The sequence below is a fragment of the Protopterus annectens genome, chromosome 5.part0 (assembly GCF_019279795.1).
Source record: "Protopterus annectens isolate FY-2018-M chromosome 5.part0, PAN1.0, whole genome shotgun sequence".
NCBI lineage: Eukaryota > Metazoa > Chordata > Ceratodontiformes > Protopteridae > Protopterus > Protopterus annectens.
In genome coordinates this window covers 1,000,710,195-1,000,731,349 of record NC_056735.1, presented here as the reverse complement: position 1 = coordinate 1,000,731,349, position 21,155 = coordinate 1,000,710,195, and the positions used below count along the sequence as shown (strand labels likewise).

At 43.3% G+C, this 21,155-nt stretch overlaps 1 protein-coding gene across 2 annotated transcripts in view; it reads right to left on the bottom strand.

Annotated features, from left to right (window-relative positions):
* Positions 1–21,155, bottom strand: part of BACH1 (BTB domain and CNC homolog 1) — a 590,796-nt gene that overhangs the window by 96,557 nt on the left and 473,084 nt on the right. For both annotated transcript variants that reach the window (XM_044072741.1, XM_044072742.1), the window contains exon 4: positions 3,169–3,375. In XM_044072741.1, the coding sequence (XP_043928676.1) occupies positions 3,169–3,375 (207 nt within the window). The remainder of the gene's footprint in view (positions 1–3,168; positions 3,376–21,155) is intronic.

Here is a 21,155-nt window from a genome sequence, read left to right as displayed (position 1 = left end):
GATTTTTGAGAAACCATTGTAGCTTCCTCATATGCAGTTTGGCATTGGGAAGCACCAGAATACAAGATGCCATGAACCCTAAGGCTTGAAGGACTGTCCTTGCAGTCAGCCCGGACTGAAGAGATAGTTGATGGAAGTAACTGGAAAGATTCTTTTGTTTGTCCGGGGTTAAAAAGGCCATCTGGGCTGCTGTATTCAGTCTCACACCCAGAAAGCACATGTCTTGAGAGGGTACTAGACTGCACTTTATTTCGCTCACAGAATACCCTAGGCATCTTAGCACTGCTATGACATATTCCAAATGCTGTAGAAGGTCTTCCTTTTCTTGAGCCAGAATCAGGCAGTCGTCCAAGTAAGGATAGATTTGAATTCCTTTTAGCCTGAAGTAAGCTATCACTGGAGCCAGAACTTTTGTGAATACTCTGGGCGCAGTAGATAAGCCAAAGGGCAATGCAGAGAACTGATAATGAGAATTTCCAGCTCGAAAACGCAGATACTTCCTGCAACGTAGTCTTATAGGCACATGAAGGTAAGCTTCTTTGAGATCTAAAGTTACCATCCAGTGATCTTTGCCCAGCAGAGGTAAAAGCTGTTGTAACGTCAACATTTTGAACTTGGGAATGTCCAGATAAGTGTTGAGGATAGATAAATCCAAAATTGGTCTCCACGTGTTCCCCTTCTTTGGTACTAGGAACAGGCGAGAATAAAATCCTAGGCCCCTTTCTGGCACAGGAACTGACTGAATGGCCCCTATTTGAAGCAACAGAGAAATTTGCTTGTGAGCCTCTGTTCTTTGTAGAGGAGGAATGTCTGGCATGCCTTTGAAATGAGGCAAGGTATGGAAATAAAACCTGTAACCGTGATGAATGATATCCAGAACCCATCTGTCTTGGGTAATTAAATCCCAATTTTCTTTGAAAAGAGACAGCCTTCCTCCCAGAGGTGCTGCCAGGCGAGAATGTACTGGCAGCTGAAAAGGCAGGTCATTGGGTCTGCTTACGAAAGGACTGACCCCTGCCCTCACCAGAAGTCTGAGCAGGTGAACTCCCTGTCCTAGGCCTAAAAGAACCTTGAGCTCTGCCCCTACCACGCCTAGACCTACCCCTAGACTGGGAATCATAAGCAGGATAAGTCCACCCCTTAGTAGGCCAATTTCTACTAAACTTCGGAGGCTGCACCTGCAAAAAATCCTTAACAGTTTGCATAGACTTAGCCTTGTCCTCCATTTTCTTTAAAACTGCTTCCACAGGCGAACCAAACAACACATCAGACTGTAAAGGAGCATCCAAAATCCTTGTCTTAACATGCTCAGCTAAGTTCTGATCTCTCAACCAGGCGTGCCTACGAAGAACAGAACCAGTGGCAGCCACCCTCGAGGAGGCCTGCACAGCATCAAAACCACACTGCAAGGAATGCTTTCCCACTTGTTCAGAAACATGAACTAAATCCTGCAACTCTTTACACGCAATACCTTCAGCCAGAGCATCCACCTTAGACTTCAATTGTGAAAGGAGATAATTCTGACATTTTAACATATGAAACTGACAATTCAACGCCCTCATGGCTAAAGTGGAAGAAGTGTACACTTTCTTTCCCCATCTATCCAAAGCCCTTGCCTCTTTATCAGGAGGAACAGGATTTTTAACCACAGAAGCCTTCACACCTTTAGGCCCCTGAGAAACAGTTTCTGGGTCTGCCCTAGGACTCTCAAAAAGATACTTATGGGCGTCAGGCACCCTATAGTACCTATCCGGTTTAACTGGGGCAGGAGGCAAAGAATCAGGATTTAGTGAAGCCTCTGCAAAAACATCTTCCACCACATTCAGAACAGGAGGTATAGCTAAAGGCCTATGCTGGGGTAAAAACAGGAATTCTCTAAGCCTCTTCCTGGAATCAGAGAAATCTTGACCTTCCCATTTAAAATGCTCCCGCATGGAATGCAGAGTCTCTGAAAAAGAAAAATCCTCAGGAGGCGAAGCTGAAGGAGTAGAATCATCCACATCAGAATCAGAATAAGGAGGATACTCCTGCAAGTCTTCAGCCGAAGACTCAGAAGCCTCCGAACATTGCTCAAAACTCTCAAACTCAGGTTCCACCCTAGGCCTCTTATCAGGAGGGGGCATAGAACCTCTAATCATTGTAATCAAATCCTCTGCCATTTTTAGCATATGCTTCTTAGGCAAAGACCCTGAAACACTCGGAGAAACCCCCACTGAAGCTAAAGTAGGCCTGCCTCTTAAAGAAGCCTTAGAAACAGAAGGCGAGGCCTTAACCACCTTAGGAAGAGAGGGAAGAACAGCCACCTGAGAAGCCCCTTCAGCCTGGCCTACTTCCTGAGAGGACACATCCTGTAACAGTAAAGTTTCTCCCTGAGACTCCAAAGAAACTCCTGGCAGAACCTCCGGCTCCACTGAGTTTTCTAAAGAACCGACGTCCGGGACTGTCGGTTCTTCCATTCTAGGCTTCCTGCTTTGTCCTTGCGCTTTTGGCTGAAGCGGCCGGAGCATCCGACGGCATTTTATAATTACAACGCTTCCCAAACACTAACCTGGCACAGTCTAACCTTCTCTTAATAGTGCGTTTGTTAAATCTAGCACAAGAGCGGCATCCAACAACGTCGTGCTCAGGCCCTAAACAAGGTATACACAAAGTATGGTAATCCCTATGAGGTATCTGTTTCCCACAAGAAATACAGTTATTCACTTTTTCTGACATCCGGTTAAATACTGAGGCAAGAAAAAACCAAAATATTCCCCAACGGGGTACTTAGCCAACTTTGATTCGGTCTGAAACTCTGACTTCAGAAACTTTCAGAACGCCAACCTGCACTCGCAAAAACTGCTTCTGCATCGGACCACGCGGCAAAAAAGACTGAGGATATGACGTCAGTCATGCGCATTAGTACCCTGACGTACTGACGTCAGTCTAATGCGCCGTGACCGACGTCAGCCATATACTTTGGTATTCGGGCCGACTGGACAGCGGACTACCCAATAGTTAGGACTGCAGCAATGTGGAATGAAGAACATCATGTGGAACTAAATAAAAGGGAAATGTACTTACTGCTGTGGTAATTTACTACACAACACTTTGCTACTTCATTAGTCATTTCAGCTTGAGCAACACATTTCAGTTGATCAGTATATCCAAGCCTGTTTCACTACCTACCAGCTTCTGAATTTCACTTTCCAAGTTCTGAATGCAGTCCAGTTTCCTCTTCCGACAGCGCTGGGCTGCGATACGATTTTTACTTCTTCTTCGAACATCATGAATGTAATCCATCTGCTCTGTAGTTAATTTGTGCACTTTCAGTAAGGCCTGGAAATCATTTCTAGATAGTCTGAAAATACTTTCAACAGGGAATGGAAGTTTCACCTGTAGAATGTATGAAAGACTATGATTATGGTGCGTTTATATAAGAAAACAAAATGAGATGTTAAACGTTTTGCTGACCTAATAAACACATGCGGCCATATAAACACAGCTGAAACAATACACATGTAGAAAGTAAGCCTTTACAAACTTGTAACAGTGGGACTCCTAAAAAAAACATGCTTTTTTTTTCTCAGCAGCAATTCTTCATAAACTGTGAGCCAGACATCTAACCATAAGACACACATTTTGTTCATGAGGTAAAGAGAAGGGGTTACATTTTTCCACTTTGTAAAACTGAGTGCCATGTGAAACTCTTGCATTAACAGCCCTAAAAGAAAACAGAATAGTAAAAGAAAACACATGCACACACAGCACGGCCTACAAACACTACTTACTGGTGCAATTAAAGCTTAAAGGGTGCCTGGAGTCTGTGTACACAAATTAATGGCAATCGGAATGCACCTTCAGGCCACTGGGTGGATGATGGCATTCATACTCTTGAATTTCAAGCTTATTAAGAGGTAGAAACGATGAACGTTTTAGTCTCACTTAGAATAAAAATTCTAAGTGATTGGCTTAGTAAAACAAACCCAACAAAACTGATACAGAACTACAAAGCAAAATAGATTAAGGAACATTTCCAGACGGTAGAATGGCAAATTGTTTAAAAGCAGTTGTGGATCCACACAAATAGCATGGTTGACAACTACTCTACAAAAACACCCTAAAACACTTGCTAATATATTGCAGAATTCCAGTGACATTTGCAAGAAGTGTGTAACTGAAAAAAGTTGCACTATTCTCTTATTTACTCTGCTTCCCTACAGTTGTTGAATGCAGACTTTCCAACTGGTTCTCTTGCAATGAGAAATGAAGTACTTGCTGTATGCCAGACAATGGGTGGAAGTGGGAAGGGGTGTAGGGTATTAAGTTCTCAGTTATCTTAGATCCTCTGACTATCCTACCAGACACATTTTTAAGACTCCAAAAACAAATGGTTCTCCCACCAATTCCACTTAAAAACACTTGTAACTTGAAAACTATAACAACATATATGGTGATGAGATAAAATAAAATAAACACACTGGCTCATAAACGGGATAAGCGCTTTCGGTACAATACCTTTTTCAAATCCTAAAGGTTTGCCAGTGAAACTTCCTCTTAAATACCTTCATTTCCTAGTGTTCACTCACTTAGATGCATTTAGTAACCATAGCAGCATACACACCCTTTTAATTATGTCATTTTGAGTACGGAAGACCTTTCCCTTTTAGTTCAGGTTTTAAAGGGACAAATGCATTCAGACCTGGTGACTGATCTGATTGCAAATTCATTACCCACTTCATCTCTTCAATTTCTGTTCAGTTTACTAAATCCCCACACCTCTTGGTGTTTCATGAAGCCTAGTTAGTGCCATGAATTTGAAAGAATGACTGTCATTTATACTAATATGCATATAAAGTGCATTGCTGGTAACTTTTTTTTCTTATGTCAGATAAGTGCTTTAGGATACGTTCCTTGAGCATTTGATTAGTTTTCCCTATGTAGTATGTCTTGCATTGACTTGCAGGTTGCCACATAGATAATGTTCTTACTCCGACAGTTTGCAAATCCTTCAAACTTATAGTTCCTCTTAGTCAGGGGATGTGTAAAAGTATTAGAGATGTTTATATGAAATCCAGCTCCAGACAAGTGGAGTACCTCAGGGTTCAGTCCTGGGACCACTCTTGTTTGGCATCTACTTCTCTGAAGTACAGGCCAACACTAAGGGACTCTGGCTAACAAAGTTTACAGATGACTGCAAACTGGGATGCATTATTGAATACCCAAATGATGTGGCTATTCTACAAAAAGGCCTTACAGAAACATATGTCTGGTGCCAGAGCTATGGACTCAAGCTTAATGCCAAGAAATGTATAGTTATCCCCTTTGGAAAAAAACATGTAACCATGAATTACCACATAGGTGGCAGGACGCTAAACATCAAAAGTGTGATGAGAGACTTAGGGACACAGGTGGACAGTGGTCTCACTTTCGATAAAGTACAGTTTTGTACCTACCATAAATGTAGATGTCCGAACTGGATAGCATCTGCAGTCATAACAAGTGGGTTGTCCTGTCGTCAGGCAGCCCTGCAGTCGGCCGGATTCCAAAGTCCGGGTCCGCTTCGCTGATGTCGCACCCCACCCGACGCCATCTCTGTTGGTCTCGGGTATAAAAGCATCAGCCGACGCCATTTTCCTCAGTGTTTCTTGCCCCAGATGCCAGTAGCCCTCTTGCAGGCTAAAATTTGGATAGATGCCAATGTTTCCAAATAGATAGAGGTAAACACAACAATAAGCATATATGTACATATATACAAACAAATACACCATAAAAGACTCCCCCCCAACAGCTAGCTATTAGAAGGGTAAACACCCTAGGAGTACCACAGAGGGGAAGGAGGGAGGGTAATCCTGACTGCAGATGCTATCCAGTTCGGACATCTACATTTATGGTAGGTACAAAAAGTACAGTTTTGTACCTACCATAAATGTAGATGTCCGAACTGGATAGCATCTGCAGTCATAACAAGTGGGTTGTCCTGTCGTCAGGCAGCCCTGCAGTCGGCCGGATTCCAAAGTCCGGGTCCGGCTTCGGCTGATGTCGCACTCCACCCGACGTCATCACTGTTGGTCTTCGGGTATAAAAGCATCAGCCGACGCCATTTTCCTCAGTGTTTCTTGCCCCAGATGCCAGTAGCCCTCTTGCAGGCTAAAATTTGGATAGATGCCAATGTTTCCAAATAGATAGAGGTAAACACAACAATAAGCATATGTGTACATATATAAACAAATACACCATAAAAGACTCCCCCCCAACAGCTAGCTATTAGGAGGGTAAACACCCTAGGAGTACCACAGAGGGGAAGGAGGGAAGGTAATCCTGACTGCAGATGCTATCCAGTTCGGACATCTACATTTATGGTAGGTACAAAACTGTACTATGTCCTTCATGGATGCATCTGCAGTCATAACAAGTGGGTAGAATACCATAGCCAACTAGGGGAGGAGGATAAAAGTAGATTATGGTGTGTTTAGGATCCCTTGCAGTACAGCAGTGGCAAACCCTGCTCGGGATCTGGAATATAGAGGTAAATTATAATGCTTGGCAAATGTATGCACGGAGGTCCAAGTAGCCGCCTCAATAATGTCTTTGGTTGCCACTCCTCGTAAGAAGGCTGTGGTAGTGGCTGTTGCTCTTGTAGAATGAGGTCTTATGTTCTGTGGAATTGGTTTTCCATGGAAGGAGTAACAGTATCGTATGCAATTTCCTATCCATTTGGAGATTGTCTGTTTGGAAATAGCTTGTCCTTCCCTTCCTGTTGCATAGGCTACAAAAAGTTGGTCAGTCTTTCTGCTATTTTTGTTCTGTCCAAGTAGTAGCGTAGCTGTCTATGTACATCCAAGGTATGCAGTATTCTTTGCTCTCTGTTTTGTGGGTTGGGAAAGAAGGTAGGTAGGTGGATTGCCTGGTTCAAAGATACTCTGGATACCACCTTGGGCATAAATGTAGGATTAGTCCTCATGGACACTCTATCTTGGTGGAAGATTAGGAAGGGTTGCACTGCCATTAAGGCCTGTAGTTCTGAAACCCTCCTTGCTGAAGTAATTGCCAGTAGGAAAGCAGTTTTCCATGACAGGTGTTGTAGGTCTGCTGTTGCTGCTGGTTCAAAGGGTGATAGTGTCAACTTTTCTAGCACAAAGTTTAAATCCCAAGCTGGTAATGGTGGTTTCCTTGGAGGTTTTACATTCTTGATTCCTCTGAGGAACTGCCTGAGCAAAGGGTGCGAAAAACAGGTGGATCAAAGCTGTATTCTGCTGAAATAGCTGATGCATGTATCTTGATGGAGGAGTAGGACAGGCCTGAATGAAGAAGTTCGCCAGATACTCCAGAATGTTAGGCATATCTATGTTTGACACATCTTTTCCTCTTTCGTACTCCAAATGACAAACCTTTTCCATTTTCCAGCATAGTTCCTTCTTGTTGAAGGTCTGCGTGCTTCAAGAATAATGTCTTTAACTCTTTGAGAAAGTTCTGGATTAGCTGCTGCTATGTGATGTTCCATGCAGTCAGTTGTAGCGTTTAGGTTTGGATGTATGATGCTGTAGTTGTTCTGAGTTAACATCAAAGGCATCAGGGTATTGGCCACATATTGTTCGAGACATGCTCTTCAGTAGTGGGTACCAGTGTTGTCTTGGCCAGTTTGGGGCTATCAGGATTATCCTTGGACGTTCTTCCTTGATTTTTAGTAGTACCTTGTGTATCAAAGGAAGAGGTGGGAATGCATATGCTGTTAGGCCTTTCCAGTTGAAGGAGAGTGAGTCCACTTTCCATGCTAGTGGATGGAATGTCCTTGTGCAGAATTTTTGAGCTGGTGATTGAGAGGTGATGCGAATAGGTCTATCTGTGGCATTCCCCATTTCTTTGAGATGGTCTTGAAGATGTCCGGGTGCAGTTTCCATTCGTGGGCATCCAAGTGGTTCTGCTTAATATGTCTGCTAGAGTATTGTCTTTCCCGGTACAAATATTGCCTGTAACTGAATGTTGTAGCTGAGTGCCAGGGTCCACAGCTCCAAGGTCATTCTGCATAGGGGTATGAATGAGTGCCTCCCTGTTTGTTGATGTACCACATGACTGTGGTGTTGTCTGTCCTTATCATCAACTGGCCCTCTTTGAGGAATGGTTTGAACTTTTGGATTGCCAGTTTTACTGCCAGCATTTCTTTTAGATTGATGTGCAGGTGAAGTTGATCCTGTGTCCACAATCCTTGCACGCATTTGTCCAGCATGTGGGCCCCCATCCTAGGTCTGAAGCGCCTGTTGTGATGGTCTGGCTTGGTTGACATCTACGCCAAAGGGTAGGCCTGGGTTTGACTGGCATGCCTGAGCCCACCATAGGAACTCCTGTTTTAAGCATGGAATTAGTGGGATTTCTGTTTCTAGACTGTGTCTGTGTTGGGACCATAAATTCTTTAGGTACCACTGTAGTTTCCTCATATGTAGTCTGGCAAATGGGACCAAGATTATGCATGATGCCATGAAGCCCAAGGCCTGCAGAAATTTTCTTGCTGTTAACTTGTTCAGTTTTGTTAGTGCCAAGAAGTAAAGTGGAAGTTCTTTTGTTTTTCTGTAGTCAGGAATGCCATTTGTTGTACTGTGTCCAATTCCGCCCAAGAATGTCCTTGTTTGGGATGGTATCAGCCTTGACTTTTGTAAATTGACTGTGTATCCCAGTCCTTGTAGCAAGTAAATGACCCTTTGTAAATCTGTTGTCAGCTTGCTTTTGTTGTCCCCTTGTAGCAGGCAGTCGTCCAGGTATGGGTAAATTTGAATTCCCTGTAGTCTGCAATGGGCGATTACTGATGCCAGGCATTTTGTGAATACTCTGGGCAGTAGATAAGCCAAAGGGCAATGCTGAGAATTGATAGTGCTCTGATCCTGCAAGAAATCTGAGGTATCTTCTGCAGATTGGTCGAATGGGGACGTGCAGGTATGCCTCCTTGAGATCTAGAGTTACCAGCCAAGACTCCTTGCCCAGCATGGGAAGAAGTTGCTGTAGGGTCAGCATTTTGAATTTTGGGACAATGATGTATGTATTTAAGGTGGACAGATCGAGAATTGGTCTCCAACTTTTTCCTTTCTTGGAACTAGGAATAGTCTGGAATAGAACCCTTTCCTTGTTCTGCTGTTGGCACTCTTTCCACAGCTCTCATGTTGGCTAACTCCATTATCTGGCGAGAGCCTCTGTTTTTGATTTGGAGGTAGATTTGGCATTCCTCTTTTGACTGGTAAAGTGTGGAAGTGAAACCGGTAACCTTGATCTATGGTTTGTAAAATCCACTTGTCTTTTGTTATGTAGTGCCAGTTCTTTGAAAATAAGGTTAACTTTCCGCCTAGAGGAGCTGCTATTTGTTCCCTGGTAGGCGGAGTTAGGATTAAGTCACTGTGGTTGTGCTGATGTAGTGGCAGTGGCTGTGTCTGTGCCTCTGTTGTTACCTTGCCACTGTCGTCCTCTGTAGGCCACCTCCTCTGGGTTGGTTTCTGCCTCTGGAACGTCTATTCCTGCCCCTTTGAAATTTTGTGGAGTCAGGAAAGGACCAATTTTTGGCAGGCCAGTTCCTGCTAAACCTTGGGGGTTGAACCTGCAAGAAATCTTTAACAGTTTGAACAGATTTTGCCTTTTCTTCCATTTTCTTCATAACCTGCTGGGCAGGTGTACCAAACAAACTTGTCTTGTCCATAGGAGCATCTAGCAACTTGGCTTTAACATGATCCGTAAAGCTTGTTCCTTTAGCCATGCATGCCTTCTTATCACTGTGCCTGTCATGGCTGATCTAAATGAAGCCTCCAGTGCATCATAGCCACATTTTAAGGAATGGTTGCTAACCTGTTGTATGTTATTTACCATCTCTAATACATATTTCTTATCAAGAGATTCATCAGTGGTTAGTTTTTAGTTAACTGATCAAGCATAAACTCTTGGTATTGTATCATGTGAAACTGACAGTTTAAAGCTCTAGCTGAGAGAGTAGCTGAAGTGTAGACCTTTTACCCCATCTGTCTAATGACCTTGCTTCCCTTTCAGAAGGAATAGGGTTTTTAGCTGTGGTCGCTACTGCCTTGGGACCCTGGGATATAGTTTCTGGGTCTGCAAGTGGGGCCTTGTAAAGGTGGTGATGAGTATCTGGCACCCTGTAAAATCTGTCTGGTTTGGCAGGGGCTGGGGTAAAGAATCTGGAGCGGAGCAAACATCATTAAAAGCATCATCCACCACAGATAGAACAGGAGGTATAGCTAAGGGCCTGTGCTGTGGGAGGTGCAGAAAGGTTCTAAGTCTTTTTCTGGAGTCTGAAAAATCCTGTTGCTGCCATTGGAACTGTTCTCGCATGGCATGCAAGGTTTCCCCAAAGGAGAATTCTTCTGGTGGGAAGCAGCAGGAATGGATTCTTCAGCATCAGAATCTTCAAAATTGGAGAAGGGAGCCTCTGGCTGGTCAGTTATGTCTGATTCATCAGCAGAATCATCAGAAGACACTGGCTCAGGGGCTCTGCCCTAGGTCTCTTCTCTGGGGCTGAGAGGCCCTGTCTGGGTGAGATTGAGATCCTCTAATTAAAGAAATTAAATCTTCTGCCAAAGAAAGCATTTGAGAACTAGAAGAGGGCCTGGATGTGGGGGTTTAACAGGCACTGATTTAGTAGTCTTGGCTGCTTTAGCCCTGGCGAAGGCCTTAATGGACATGGCTGCTGGAGGCCTAGCCGCACCACGTGCTGGGGTAGAGACATCCAAGGCGATGGTGTCTGATAAGTCAACCACCGTAGTGGGTAAAAATTCTGAGGTCGATTCAAGAGTTGTAGCAGGGGCCTCAGTAGTAAGAATAGGTTCAGCTGTGCTTAGATCAGTTTTCTCGGTTTCGGCCGAAACCGAGACACTCATGTTTGCTTTACCGTGGTTTCGGCCGAAACCGCGGACCGCGAGTGTCTGTCTTTATCTTTGCGTTTTTTGGAAGACTGGGTAGTCGGAGGATCCGACGGCATAATGTACGCAAAATCAGTACCGAAAAACTGTTCTGCAAACTCCGACCGGCCTAAGCGTTCGTCGGTTGAAAGAGGCACAGGCCGAACAGGCTGCTACGTCGTGGGCTGGGCCTAAACAAGGCAGACAGTAAGAGTGGAAATCTTTATGAGGTATTTGTTTCCCACAGGTTAAACAATTGTTAACTTTTTCTGACATCGGCTGAGGCAAGAAAGAGTCCCCAACGGGGTACTTAGCTTTAGAAGTCTTCGAAGTAGTATTCGGTAGAAGTAATCTCTGGATCCGACCGACAGGCACTTGCGAACAGCTTCTGCTTCGGGCGCCACGCGGCAAGAAAGACTGGGGAAAATGGCGTCGGCTGATGCTTTTATACCCGAAGACCAACAGAGATGACGTCGGGTGGAGTGCGACATCAGCCGAAGCCGGACCCGGACTTTGGAATCCGGCCGACTGCAGGGCTGCCTGACGACAGGACAACCCACTTGTTATGACTGCAGATGCATCCATGAAGGACATCCACATCGCCACAACAGTCAGGAAATCTTTCTATGTGGCACACCTCATCACTAAGGGCTTTTCATTCAGAAAAAAGGAGGTCATTGTCCCACTGTACTCATCCCTCATTAGACCCGTTATAGAGTAAAATGCCCCGTTTGGTATGTACCTCACAAGACATCTGCAACAGCTGGAAAGGCCATAGAAATAGCTCACTAAAAGAATCACAGGCCTAAAGCAGATGCCATATGCTGACAGTCTAAAAAAAACTCCAGCTATACTTTGTGGCATATCGTCTACTCAGAGGCGATCTCTGCTTAACATACAAGGCCATGTCAAACCCTGAGCTGTTGGACATGCTCCACTTAAAGAAATCCCAATTCTCTCAGAGCCACACGTTCCAGGGATCTAAACCTGGTCATCACAATGAGCAAAACATGCTGGAGGGATAGGTTCCTGACCCAGAGACTCCCGATACTCTGGAATAGACTGCCCATACATGTCAAGCAGAGCGCCTCATTGGCCCTCTTCAAAAGGAACCTTGATGATTGGATAGGCGATAGGAAATTCACCCCGGGGATTATGTCAGTCGCCCTGCTAGACAGGGGCCCAGAGAAGTAAATATTGTGGGAAGAAATATCCAGGGAATTGGGAATTGTTATGGCTAGGCTTGCATAGGCCCTAGGGCCGATAGCCTAGTACCAACCTATGAACCTATGACAGCATGTCCTGCAACTTCCACATCTGAATGTACCAACTCTCCTGTTCAAATGAAAACTCTTGTCTTCAGAAATAGCTTCAGTTTCTGTTTTATAACATAATAGTCTTTTTAATTTTTCCCCGTTCTTAAAAGAAAAGCTGGGTTGATCAATAATTTCCCTAATTTTTGTTGTCAGATGTTGACACTGGCTAAAATTTTCTGATGGTATTACGAATAGCAAAACTGTCAGCACTATATGTCAACTGGCATCTCAGATTGGACTTTACCTCCTTTTGCTTGATCTTAACAGTTTCACCTTGGTCCGAAAAATAGGGTCTTCCCCTCAGAGCATAGTTCCAAGGTAGTTGCTTCATTGGTCTGTGTCTCTGACTTTGTATCCTCTTTTATCAAAGTTATTAATAAGTTTAATTTGCTCCTCCCTATAATCCTCATGCAGAACGTGGACACTCGAGTTAGTTGGTTAGTCACTATGTTGTCAAGAACATGCCTGGAATGCATGCTAGTATTGTGCAGTAAATGATTGTGCCATACAGGTTTCTTATACATTCTAGTATTGATACTTCCTGTGTCATCTAACATTAACTTAACATCCAAGAATTCTATCTCCGTACTAGAAGATGTCACTTCAAACTTCAAAAATGAAGTTGTGTTGGTCAAAAATTGTATAAAAATGTTCCAAGGAGGTTAAATCGCCATCCCATAAGAGAAAGACATCATCCACAAATCGATTATAGAAAACTATGTTTCTATTCCATTTGTTGTTAATATCCACTTTCCATAGCTCTTCCCATCTTGCCAGGACCAGATTGGCATAACTATTTGCGCATGGAGTTCCCATTGCTGCCCCCGATTTCTGCCACTAGTAAGTACTACCATACAGAAATGCATTGTTATACAAGACCAATTCCAAGAGACTTCATAGTAAACAGATATCATTGGTTGCTTTGTGCTTCACACCAAAGTCTCTGATTGCTTTGATCCCCAAATCATTGGGTATGGATGTGAACAAACTGTTCACATCCATAGTTACCAATAATAAATTCTTACAAGTATTCATCTGTTGCAGTTTCTTGTAAAGTCTACTTAAGAACTCAGCCAAGTCCGTGATCACTGCAGGTGCATGAGGTAGCAATTTCTTTAACTCCACTTCTATAAAAATAGAAAAGGGGTTCAGTTATCCATCCTTTTCCTGAAATGACTGATTGCATCAGAGGGTCAAGTAGATTCTTATGCACCTTAGGCATTCCATTGATGCTAGGTATAGTAGGATGACATACTTCAAAAAAATCAAACAGCTCTTTGCTTGATGATCTATTCATGAGCTTGTCATAAAGCGTGTCTTGTACACTATGTATAATGGTGTTCAATTCTCTTCTCAATCCTCCTGTAGGTGGCTATATCCGCTAGCATCTCCTTCGTCTTGGTATCATAGAACGACATATCCATAACTATAACTGCCCCTCCTTTGTCAACTTGTTTAATCATGATGTCCTTCATATTCTGTAGTTCAAATAGTGCTCTCTTCTCATTTAGAGTTAAGTTGTGGAAATGTTTACTTCCCATTTGATGTCTACATTCAGCCACTTCATTTTGACATAATCGTACAAAGGCATCTACAGCCGGATGACATACAGGGACAAACATACTTGGTTTCCTATATCCAATTCTAGTTTGAGATTCCTCATTGTTTATATTGCCAAAGAGATGTCTTAGAGTCACATTTCTCCCAAAATATTTTAGATCTAGGATAGCTTCATTCATTGGTGAATGCAAGGAGGGTATGAAACTCATTCCTTTCTCTAACAGTAGAGTCTGATCTCTTGTTAATACAATACTCAATATATTAAATACAAGGGAATCATTTATTCCTGAAACCTCCATTTCTTCCTCTCCCTGCTCTGGGGTCGTACTTCCCTCGGGGTGTTGTTCTGCAACAAAAAAGGAAGCTGTTGGTAAAGCGCTAAATGTACCACCCCATCTTTGGGTTTAGTGGCATTCTGTTTATCCAAATTCTTATTAGTCAAAAATAGTTCTTCTATGCTCTCAGTATTGTTTACCGAGCTAACATTAGTCTCAAGAGCATGCATCACAGCTTCATGTGTTCTTGAAACCTGTTTTGCCTGGGTGTAGTATGCACTTCTACTACAATTCTCGTTGGTTTCCTAGTGACAGTCTGCTCCTTTTCATGGCTTGCTACTTTTCCATTGTTTACATTAGTCCTGGTCTGTATGGATGTTTTCTTGTCTTTCGGCCATTCAAACAGGTGACCCTTCCTAAAATCATTAAAATCCCTGGATAGTTTGCTACTTTTCACTCCTTTTAACTTGGTATCATAAGCATCAAGCCTGTCCTGCAGCGCCCCTAGCTTCATCAAATTGTTATCAGATAAGTGTCATTTGTTCCAGTTCATTCTGTTTTTATTCTATAAGGGTTGCTGCTTCAACCTCCTGAGGTTTAAAACATTTCTATCAAAAGTTTCATGCAAGTGAAACTAGTTTCTATATTAATCCTTTGCTATTTGGCAAGCAATTCAGGATACATATTTCCATAAGTTGGCATGCATCTCACTCTTAAACCTCGTGGGATAATGTGATGGTGAAAACACGCCTCCATATGAAAGCGTTGCCATTGTAGACACTTTAGTTTAAAAGCTGCATTCTCTACTTCCTTATACATGCTCTCAAATAACAAGGTGTCTTCCTGTTTGTTGGTAGCTCCAAAGTACCACTTTCAAAGTCAAAGTTAAGAAGTGGGTTAGATAAACTCATTAAATTATTGGCATACTTGCCATTTCCAATGCTGGCTGCTGTGGTAATGCTGATTCCATTATGCAGTGGATGTGTGACGCTGCCACCAAAAAATGAACAGGCAAAAAAAGAAGTAGCGTCACCAAAGGCAGAGCACATCAAAATATAAAACTCCAAAAACTAATGGTTCTGCCACCACTTCCACTTAAAAACACTTGAAACTTGAAAACTATAATAAAATACACAGTGATGAGATAAAATAAAATAAACACACTGGCTCAAACATTTTTAAGATTCTGGTTCTAATTTCTTCCATAAAATTTTACACGTAGTTAACATGTCAGACACTAGTAAAGAAAGCAGATATTAGTGGATGTCCACATTCACACAAGTGCACACAGATATGCTTACCATAAATGAAGATGTTCAAATAGGTTCACTGTTGCAATCCCCCAGTCAAAATACCGTAGGTGCACCCAAAAACAATTGCACACTGGTAGCAAACTTGCAGAGTGTAATTGTTTTTGGTTTTGATTAGGTAGACACACTTTGGAGTGCTGCTTCTAGTTTACATCCTAACTGTACATAGGTCTTTGTTGGTCCGAAGTCCAGAACTTTATCTTCTTCCACGGCTTCGGCTGATGCCCTTACAACAGGAGCATCAGTAAGTCAGTAGTATAATAGGTGCATTGGCCTATACAATCTTCAGATATTTCTTTCTTCCAAAAAGATGAGAAAAAAAGACCTTGGTGGCAGGACCTCAGTGGACCAGATGGTACTGGTCCAGGTCAACCTGGACAGCATCAAGCCTACTCTTCATGTAACAGGCAAACAAACTGCGTATGAGACCTAGTGGGAAGGTACTTAACAGTAAGTTGGGAACCACCCTGACTAACAGAGCAACAAAAAACAGGTCAAGGGACAGAAACAGAAAGTGGAGGAAGAGAGGGTACCTGGACTGCAACATCGAATCTACTACAACGTCTACATTTACAGTTCAGTTGATAACACAAATGAACTATGTTCATCATAACATTCACTGTTGTAACTCCTTTCATTTGGGAATATTCCCAATACAAAATGTTCTAGGGTGGAGGAAAACAGTCACTTGGATATATATGTGGGATACCAGAAATAAACCCTACTCTGGTCCTAGAAACTGCCCTGAGGTTGCAGTCTTTTCAGAAGGTGTGGACAAATGACCAGGTAGCTGCTTCTAGTACAAGCTAAGGTAGTAACCTCTCTAAGGAAAGCTGAGAAGGCAGCAGTGGTTCTGGTACAGTGGTCCCAGTCTGGTCTGGGACAGGTCTGACATGGTATCAGTAATACAAACAACTGCATTCAACTAACCACTAAGATGCAGTCTACTTGTTAAAAGGTCTGTCTGCTTTCCCATTTGTGAAAGGCACAAAAAAAAATAGTCAGGCATTTAGAATTCCTTGGTTATGTGAAAGTAGAATCACAGCTGCCCGTGTACATTAAGGAAATGTAGGATCCTTTCTCTTGAATTTTGTGGCTTTGGGAAGAAAAATGGTAGGCGAATAGCCTAACTCAAGGTTATTTCAGATACCACTTTAAGCATACAAGTGGGGTTGGAATGCAGGAATATTTCCTGTCTTGATGAAAGACCAGGAAAGGTTCTTTGCACATTGGAGCTTAAAGTTTAGAAATCCTTCTAGTAAAAGGCAATAGCCTCCAAAATAGCACACTCCAAGATAAAAAAAAAAAAAAAGAAGAAGCGAAGATGAAACAGATGGCTCTAAAGGAGGCGGGGTCAGTTGTAATAGCACATAGTTGAGATCCCAAGCTAGAGCAATTTTCTTTCTTGGTGGTAAGCCAAATGTCCTTCAACCCCCCTACATACACACTTGAGCAATTGTTTGACTGAATGTCTTAAGTACAATGAGGGTCAACAGGTAGGCTGAAATAGAAACATGCACTTTTATAGAGATGTAAACTGAGATACCTTGGCAGGTACTCCACAAACATAGCACATTTAGCTTTCTTTTGCTCACACCAGAAGCTGAACCTTTTCCATTTAGCTAGGTACGATTTTCTTGTACTAAGCTTCTTGTCCTCCTCTGAAATGTTTAGCACATCCTCAGAACAGTTGTGTCTACTTGCAATTAGGGCAAGATCATGCAAGCTGTCAGCCTTAGACTGGCCAGGTTTGCATGCAGTGGGGAGAGTACAGCTGTATTAGGAATTTACCATAAAAATAAATGTTTAAACAGTTTCACTGTTACAGTCCTCACTCTTGGGATATCCTGGCATGCAGATAACCTCCTCCAGGCCAGTCTTCCAAAGCTCTTTTGTCCCCCAGGGTGCTGGCCAACAATTTCTTTCCAGTGCAAGGTCATTAGTAGTATAACAGGTGCATCTTTCAAAGCCATCTTCAGATCTTTCTTGCCCAGGCAGTGCCAGGGAAGAAAATGTATCTATTTAGTGTGTTTACTGCGGTAGTACACTAACACAATAGACCACTTTCAGGCACAGCCCAGGTGAGGAAACTGATTACGAAAAAAAAAACACAAAACAAGTTCCCAAATGTAGAATAATCACAGAAGGTAGATAATCCCATAGACAACTGATGCTATATGTAAATATTATTAGATTAAAAAAAACAAATGTGTGAACTAATTTTAGTAGATACAATAGGGAAGCAGCAGCTGAGAAAGGATAGTTGTGTAAAATCTTACCATAGCCATAGAGGTTCTTCTCTTCCATGTTGCAGTATTCTTGGTGTGGGATTTCCCATCTCAGGCAACCTGTACATCGGCTTCTATACAAAAGCTTCAGCTTGGCTGCTGTAGTTACATGGGACATCACATGTAGCGCCATAAACCAGGGGCTTTAAATGTGACGTCTGCTCGCACAGACCTCAGTACTTGAAAGCCCAGAAGGACAGCTCTAAATAGAGTAGCAAATGATGTCAGCCATAGGATCAAAAAGCCATTTAGTGGTTAAACTGGTCAAAGTGTAGAGTATAACCACCTGGAGACCCAAGACAGGTCAATAATGAGAGAGAAAATAGAGAAGGGGGGTAAGGTGGGTGGGAAGAAATACTGCAACATGGAAGAGAAGAACACCTATGGTTATGGTAAAATTTTACACAACTATTCTACGTTCTTCTATTCCTATACTGCAGTATTCTTGGTGTAGGAGAGTACCACAGAGGTTAGATGGAAAGAAGGGAAGAGGTAAAAGTAGCTGATTCCACAATGCCCTGCAGAACTGCTCTGGCAAAACCTGCATGTGCTCTGGAGACATTGTCTAGCTTGTAATGTTTGGTGAAAGTGTGAATGGTGGACCATGTGGATGCAGTGTCCAGGCCTTTTAAGAAGGCTTTTGAGGGTACCACTGCCTTGGCAGAGTGAGCCTTTACTCCCTGTGGGAGTTTTTTTTTGCCATGGTGTGAGTAACATAGGCAAATAGTTTTTCTAATCCAACATGTGATGGTTTGTTTGGAGACTCCCTTGCCCAGGGCCCTGGGGTGGAAGGAAACAAAAAGGTGATTGGATTTTCTTATGGATTTGGTTTTGTCTAGGTAAAACCTTAGCTGTCTGTGTACATCCAGGGAGTGGATTATTATCTCACTTTCATTGTTGGGAGAGGGGAAGAAGGTGGGTAGAAGAACAGATTGGTTTAAGGACAGACCGTTGACCACTTTAGGCATAAAGGAAGGGTTGGTTTGTAGGGTTACCCCGTCCTTGTGGAAGGTAGTGTACTGAGGGCAAGCCTTTAGGGCCTGTAATTCTGACACCCTCCTGGCTGAAGTTATAGCCACTAGCAGTACCACCTTCCATGTGCACATTTGCAGAGTGGCCATACTAGTAGGATCAAATGGGGACTGTATGAGTTTTTTGAGGATAAAGTTCAGGTCTTAAGGTGGTGGGATGGGTTTTCTTGGTGGTCTGATGGGCAAGATCCCTTTTAAGAATAGCTTAACATCAAGCCTGGCTAGTAGGGGAGGGTCTAGTGGCAGGCACGCTGAAATTGCTGAAAGATGGACTTTCACTGAGGAGTATGAAAGCCCCCTCTTAACTAGTTGACACACACAGACAAGACACAGACAAGAATTAAGGGTGGATCTGCAATGCATGGATCCTTGCTCTTGCCCAGACACCATTTGGGAAATCTCTCCCATTTAGCCAAGTTAGATTTCCTTGTGGTGGGTTTCCTGGCCGCTCTCAGGACTGAAAACACGTCCTCTGAGTAGTGGTGCCCGTCCTCTGAGTAGTGGTGCCTGAAGGGAATTAAAAGTTTATCACCTACAGTGTCAGTGCCAACATCTGCAAGTGTGGGTGAATAAGAGTTCCCTTTTGTTGTGTCAAAAGGTCCACCTTGTGGGGTAACTTGTGAATGCCCCTGGCTAGATTGAGAAGTAGGGGGAAACCAGTGTTAACTTGGCCAGTAGGGGGTCACCAGCAAGATTTTTGGTTTGTCTCTCCTGATTTTCAGGAGGGCTTTTTGAATTAATGGGAAGGGTGGAAAGGCATACAGAAACCTCCCCTTCCAAGAAATGCTGAATGTGTCTATTCTCCATGCTAGTGGAGAGTGGATCTTGGAGCAGAAAGTCTGCAGTTGTCTGTTCTGGGGGGAGGCCAACAGATCTACTTGAGGTGTGCCCCACCGGTAGACAATGTCTAAAAAGACATTCCTGTTCAGCATCCATTCGTGATTTGGAGAGGATGGTCTGTTTGTTGTCCTGCGACGGGATGTAGGATGCCTGCAGGGACAGATTGTGCTGTGAGGCCAAGTCCCAGATTAGTAAGGTTAGTCTCCATTGGTGGTAGGCATTTATCCCTCCCTGCTTGTTGAGGTACCACATAACTGTGATGCTGTCTGCTACTATTAGGAGAACACTTGGTTGTAAAATGGGAAAGAAGGCTTTCAATGCCAGAAGGTCTGCTGTCATTTCCCTCACGTTGATATGTTTGTTCTTTATGGAAGGGTGCCACTTTGCTTGTACCCTGGAGTTTGACATTGTAGCTCCCCATCCTAGGTCTGATGCATCTGTATGCATGAACTGGTTTGGGGTGGGTAACTGCATTGGGGTGGGTAACTGCAGTGGAAGGCCCGGGTTCAGTTGGATTTGCTGAATCCACCATTTTAGTTCTGACTGTAGGCAGGACAAGAGGGTAATTTCTTGCTCTAAAGGATGCTGGTGTTATGACCATACATTTTTTTAGATACCACTGCAGCTTTCGCATATGCATTCTGGCTAGTAGTAGCATGGGAATGGTGGCTGCAATTAAGACCAAGATTCATAGAAATTGCCTTGAAGTTATCTGTTGGGTCTGCATAAGGGTTTTGAAGTGGGAGGACAAGGAGTTGATTTTCTCCTGGGGAAGAAAGGCTTTCATTATGTCTGTCCTGATCCTGCAATCCAGAAATGTTTTGTCTTGTTCTGGGGTCAAGGAAGATTTCGGGAAATTGAGGGTGAACCCCAGTCTTTGAAGCAGTGAAATGGTGAACTGTAAATGGATTTGCAGGATTTCCTTGCATTCTGCTAGAATAAGAATGTCTTCCAGGTAAGGGTAAATCTGAATCCCTTGTGTTCTGCAATAGGCTATGGCAGGTGCCAGGCATTTTGTGAACACTCTGGGAGCAGAGGACAACCCAAAGGGCAATGCTGTAAATTGAAAGTGAGGGGAGGGTTCAGAAAAACTCAAGAATTTCCAGGGGGAAGGATGTGTGGGGATGTGCAGAGAGGCTTCTTTCAGGTCAAGTGTGGCCATGAAAGCTGGTATAAGAGGGAGTAAAGTTTGCAGGGACAACATTCTGAAGGTGGGAATCTTTAAAAATAGGTTTAGAAAAGAAAAGTCTAGAATGGGCCTCCATGGTCCATCTATTTTGGGGACCAGAAACAGTCTTGAGTAGAAGCCATTTCCTTCCTGCCCTGGAGGGACAGGTTCTATTGTTCTCAGGTTCAGAAGGTCTTGCAAAATCTGTTGGATAAGGTGTCTCTGATATCTTGGGGGGAAGGGTACGCCCCTTAAAGGGGGGGGCTCTCTCTCTCCAAGAAAGGAAGTATCCTTTTTGAACTACAGCCAGAAAGTACAGTTGTGTACACTTACCATAAATGTAGATGTTTGAGTGTATTCACTGTTGCAGTCATCACACTTGGGTTATCTGCCTGCAGGTAGCCCTCAGTCGGCCCAAATACCAGAGTCTTGGGATATCTGCGTCGGATGCTGTGACTTCTTTCAGGTCGTCAGGGGTATAAAACAGGCAGCCGAT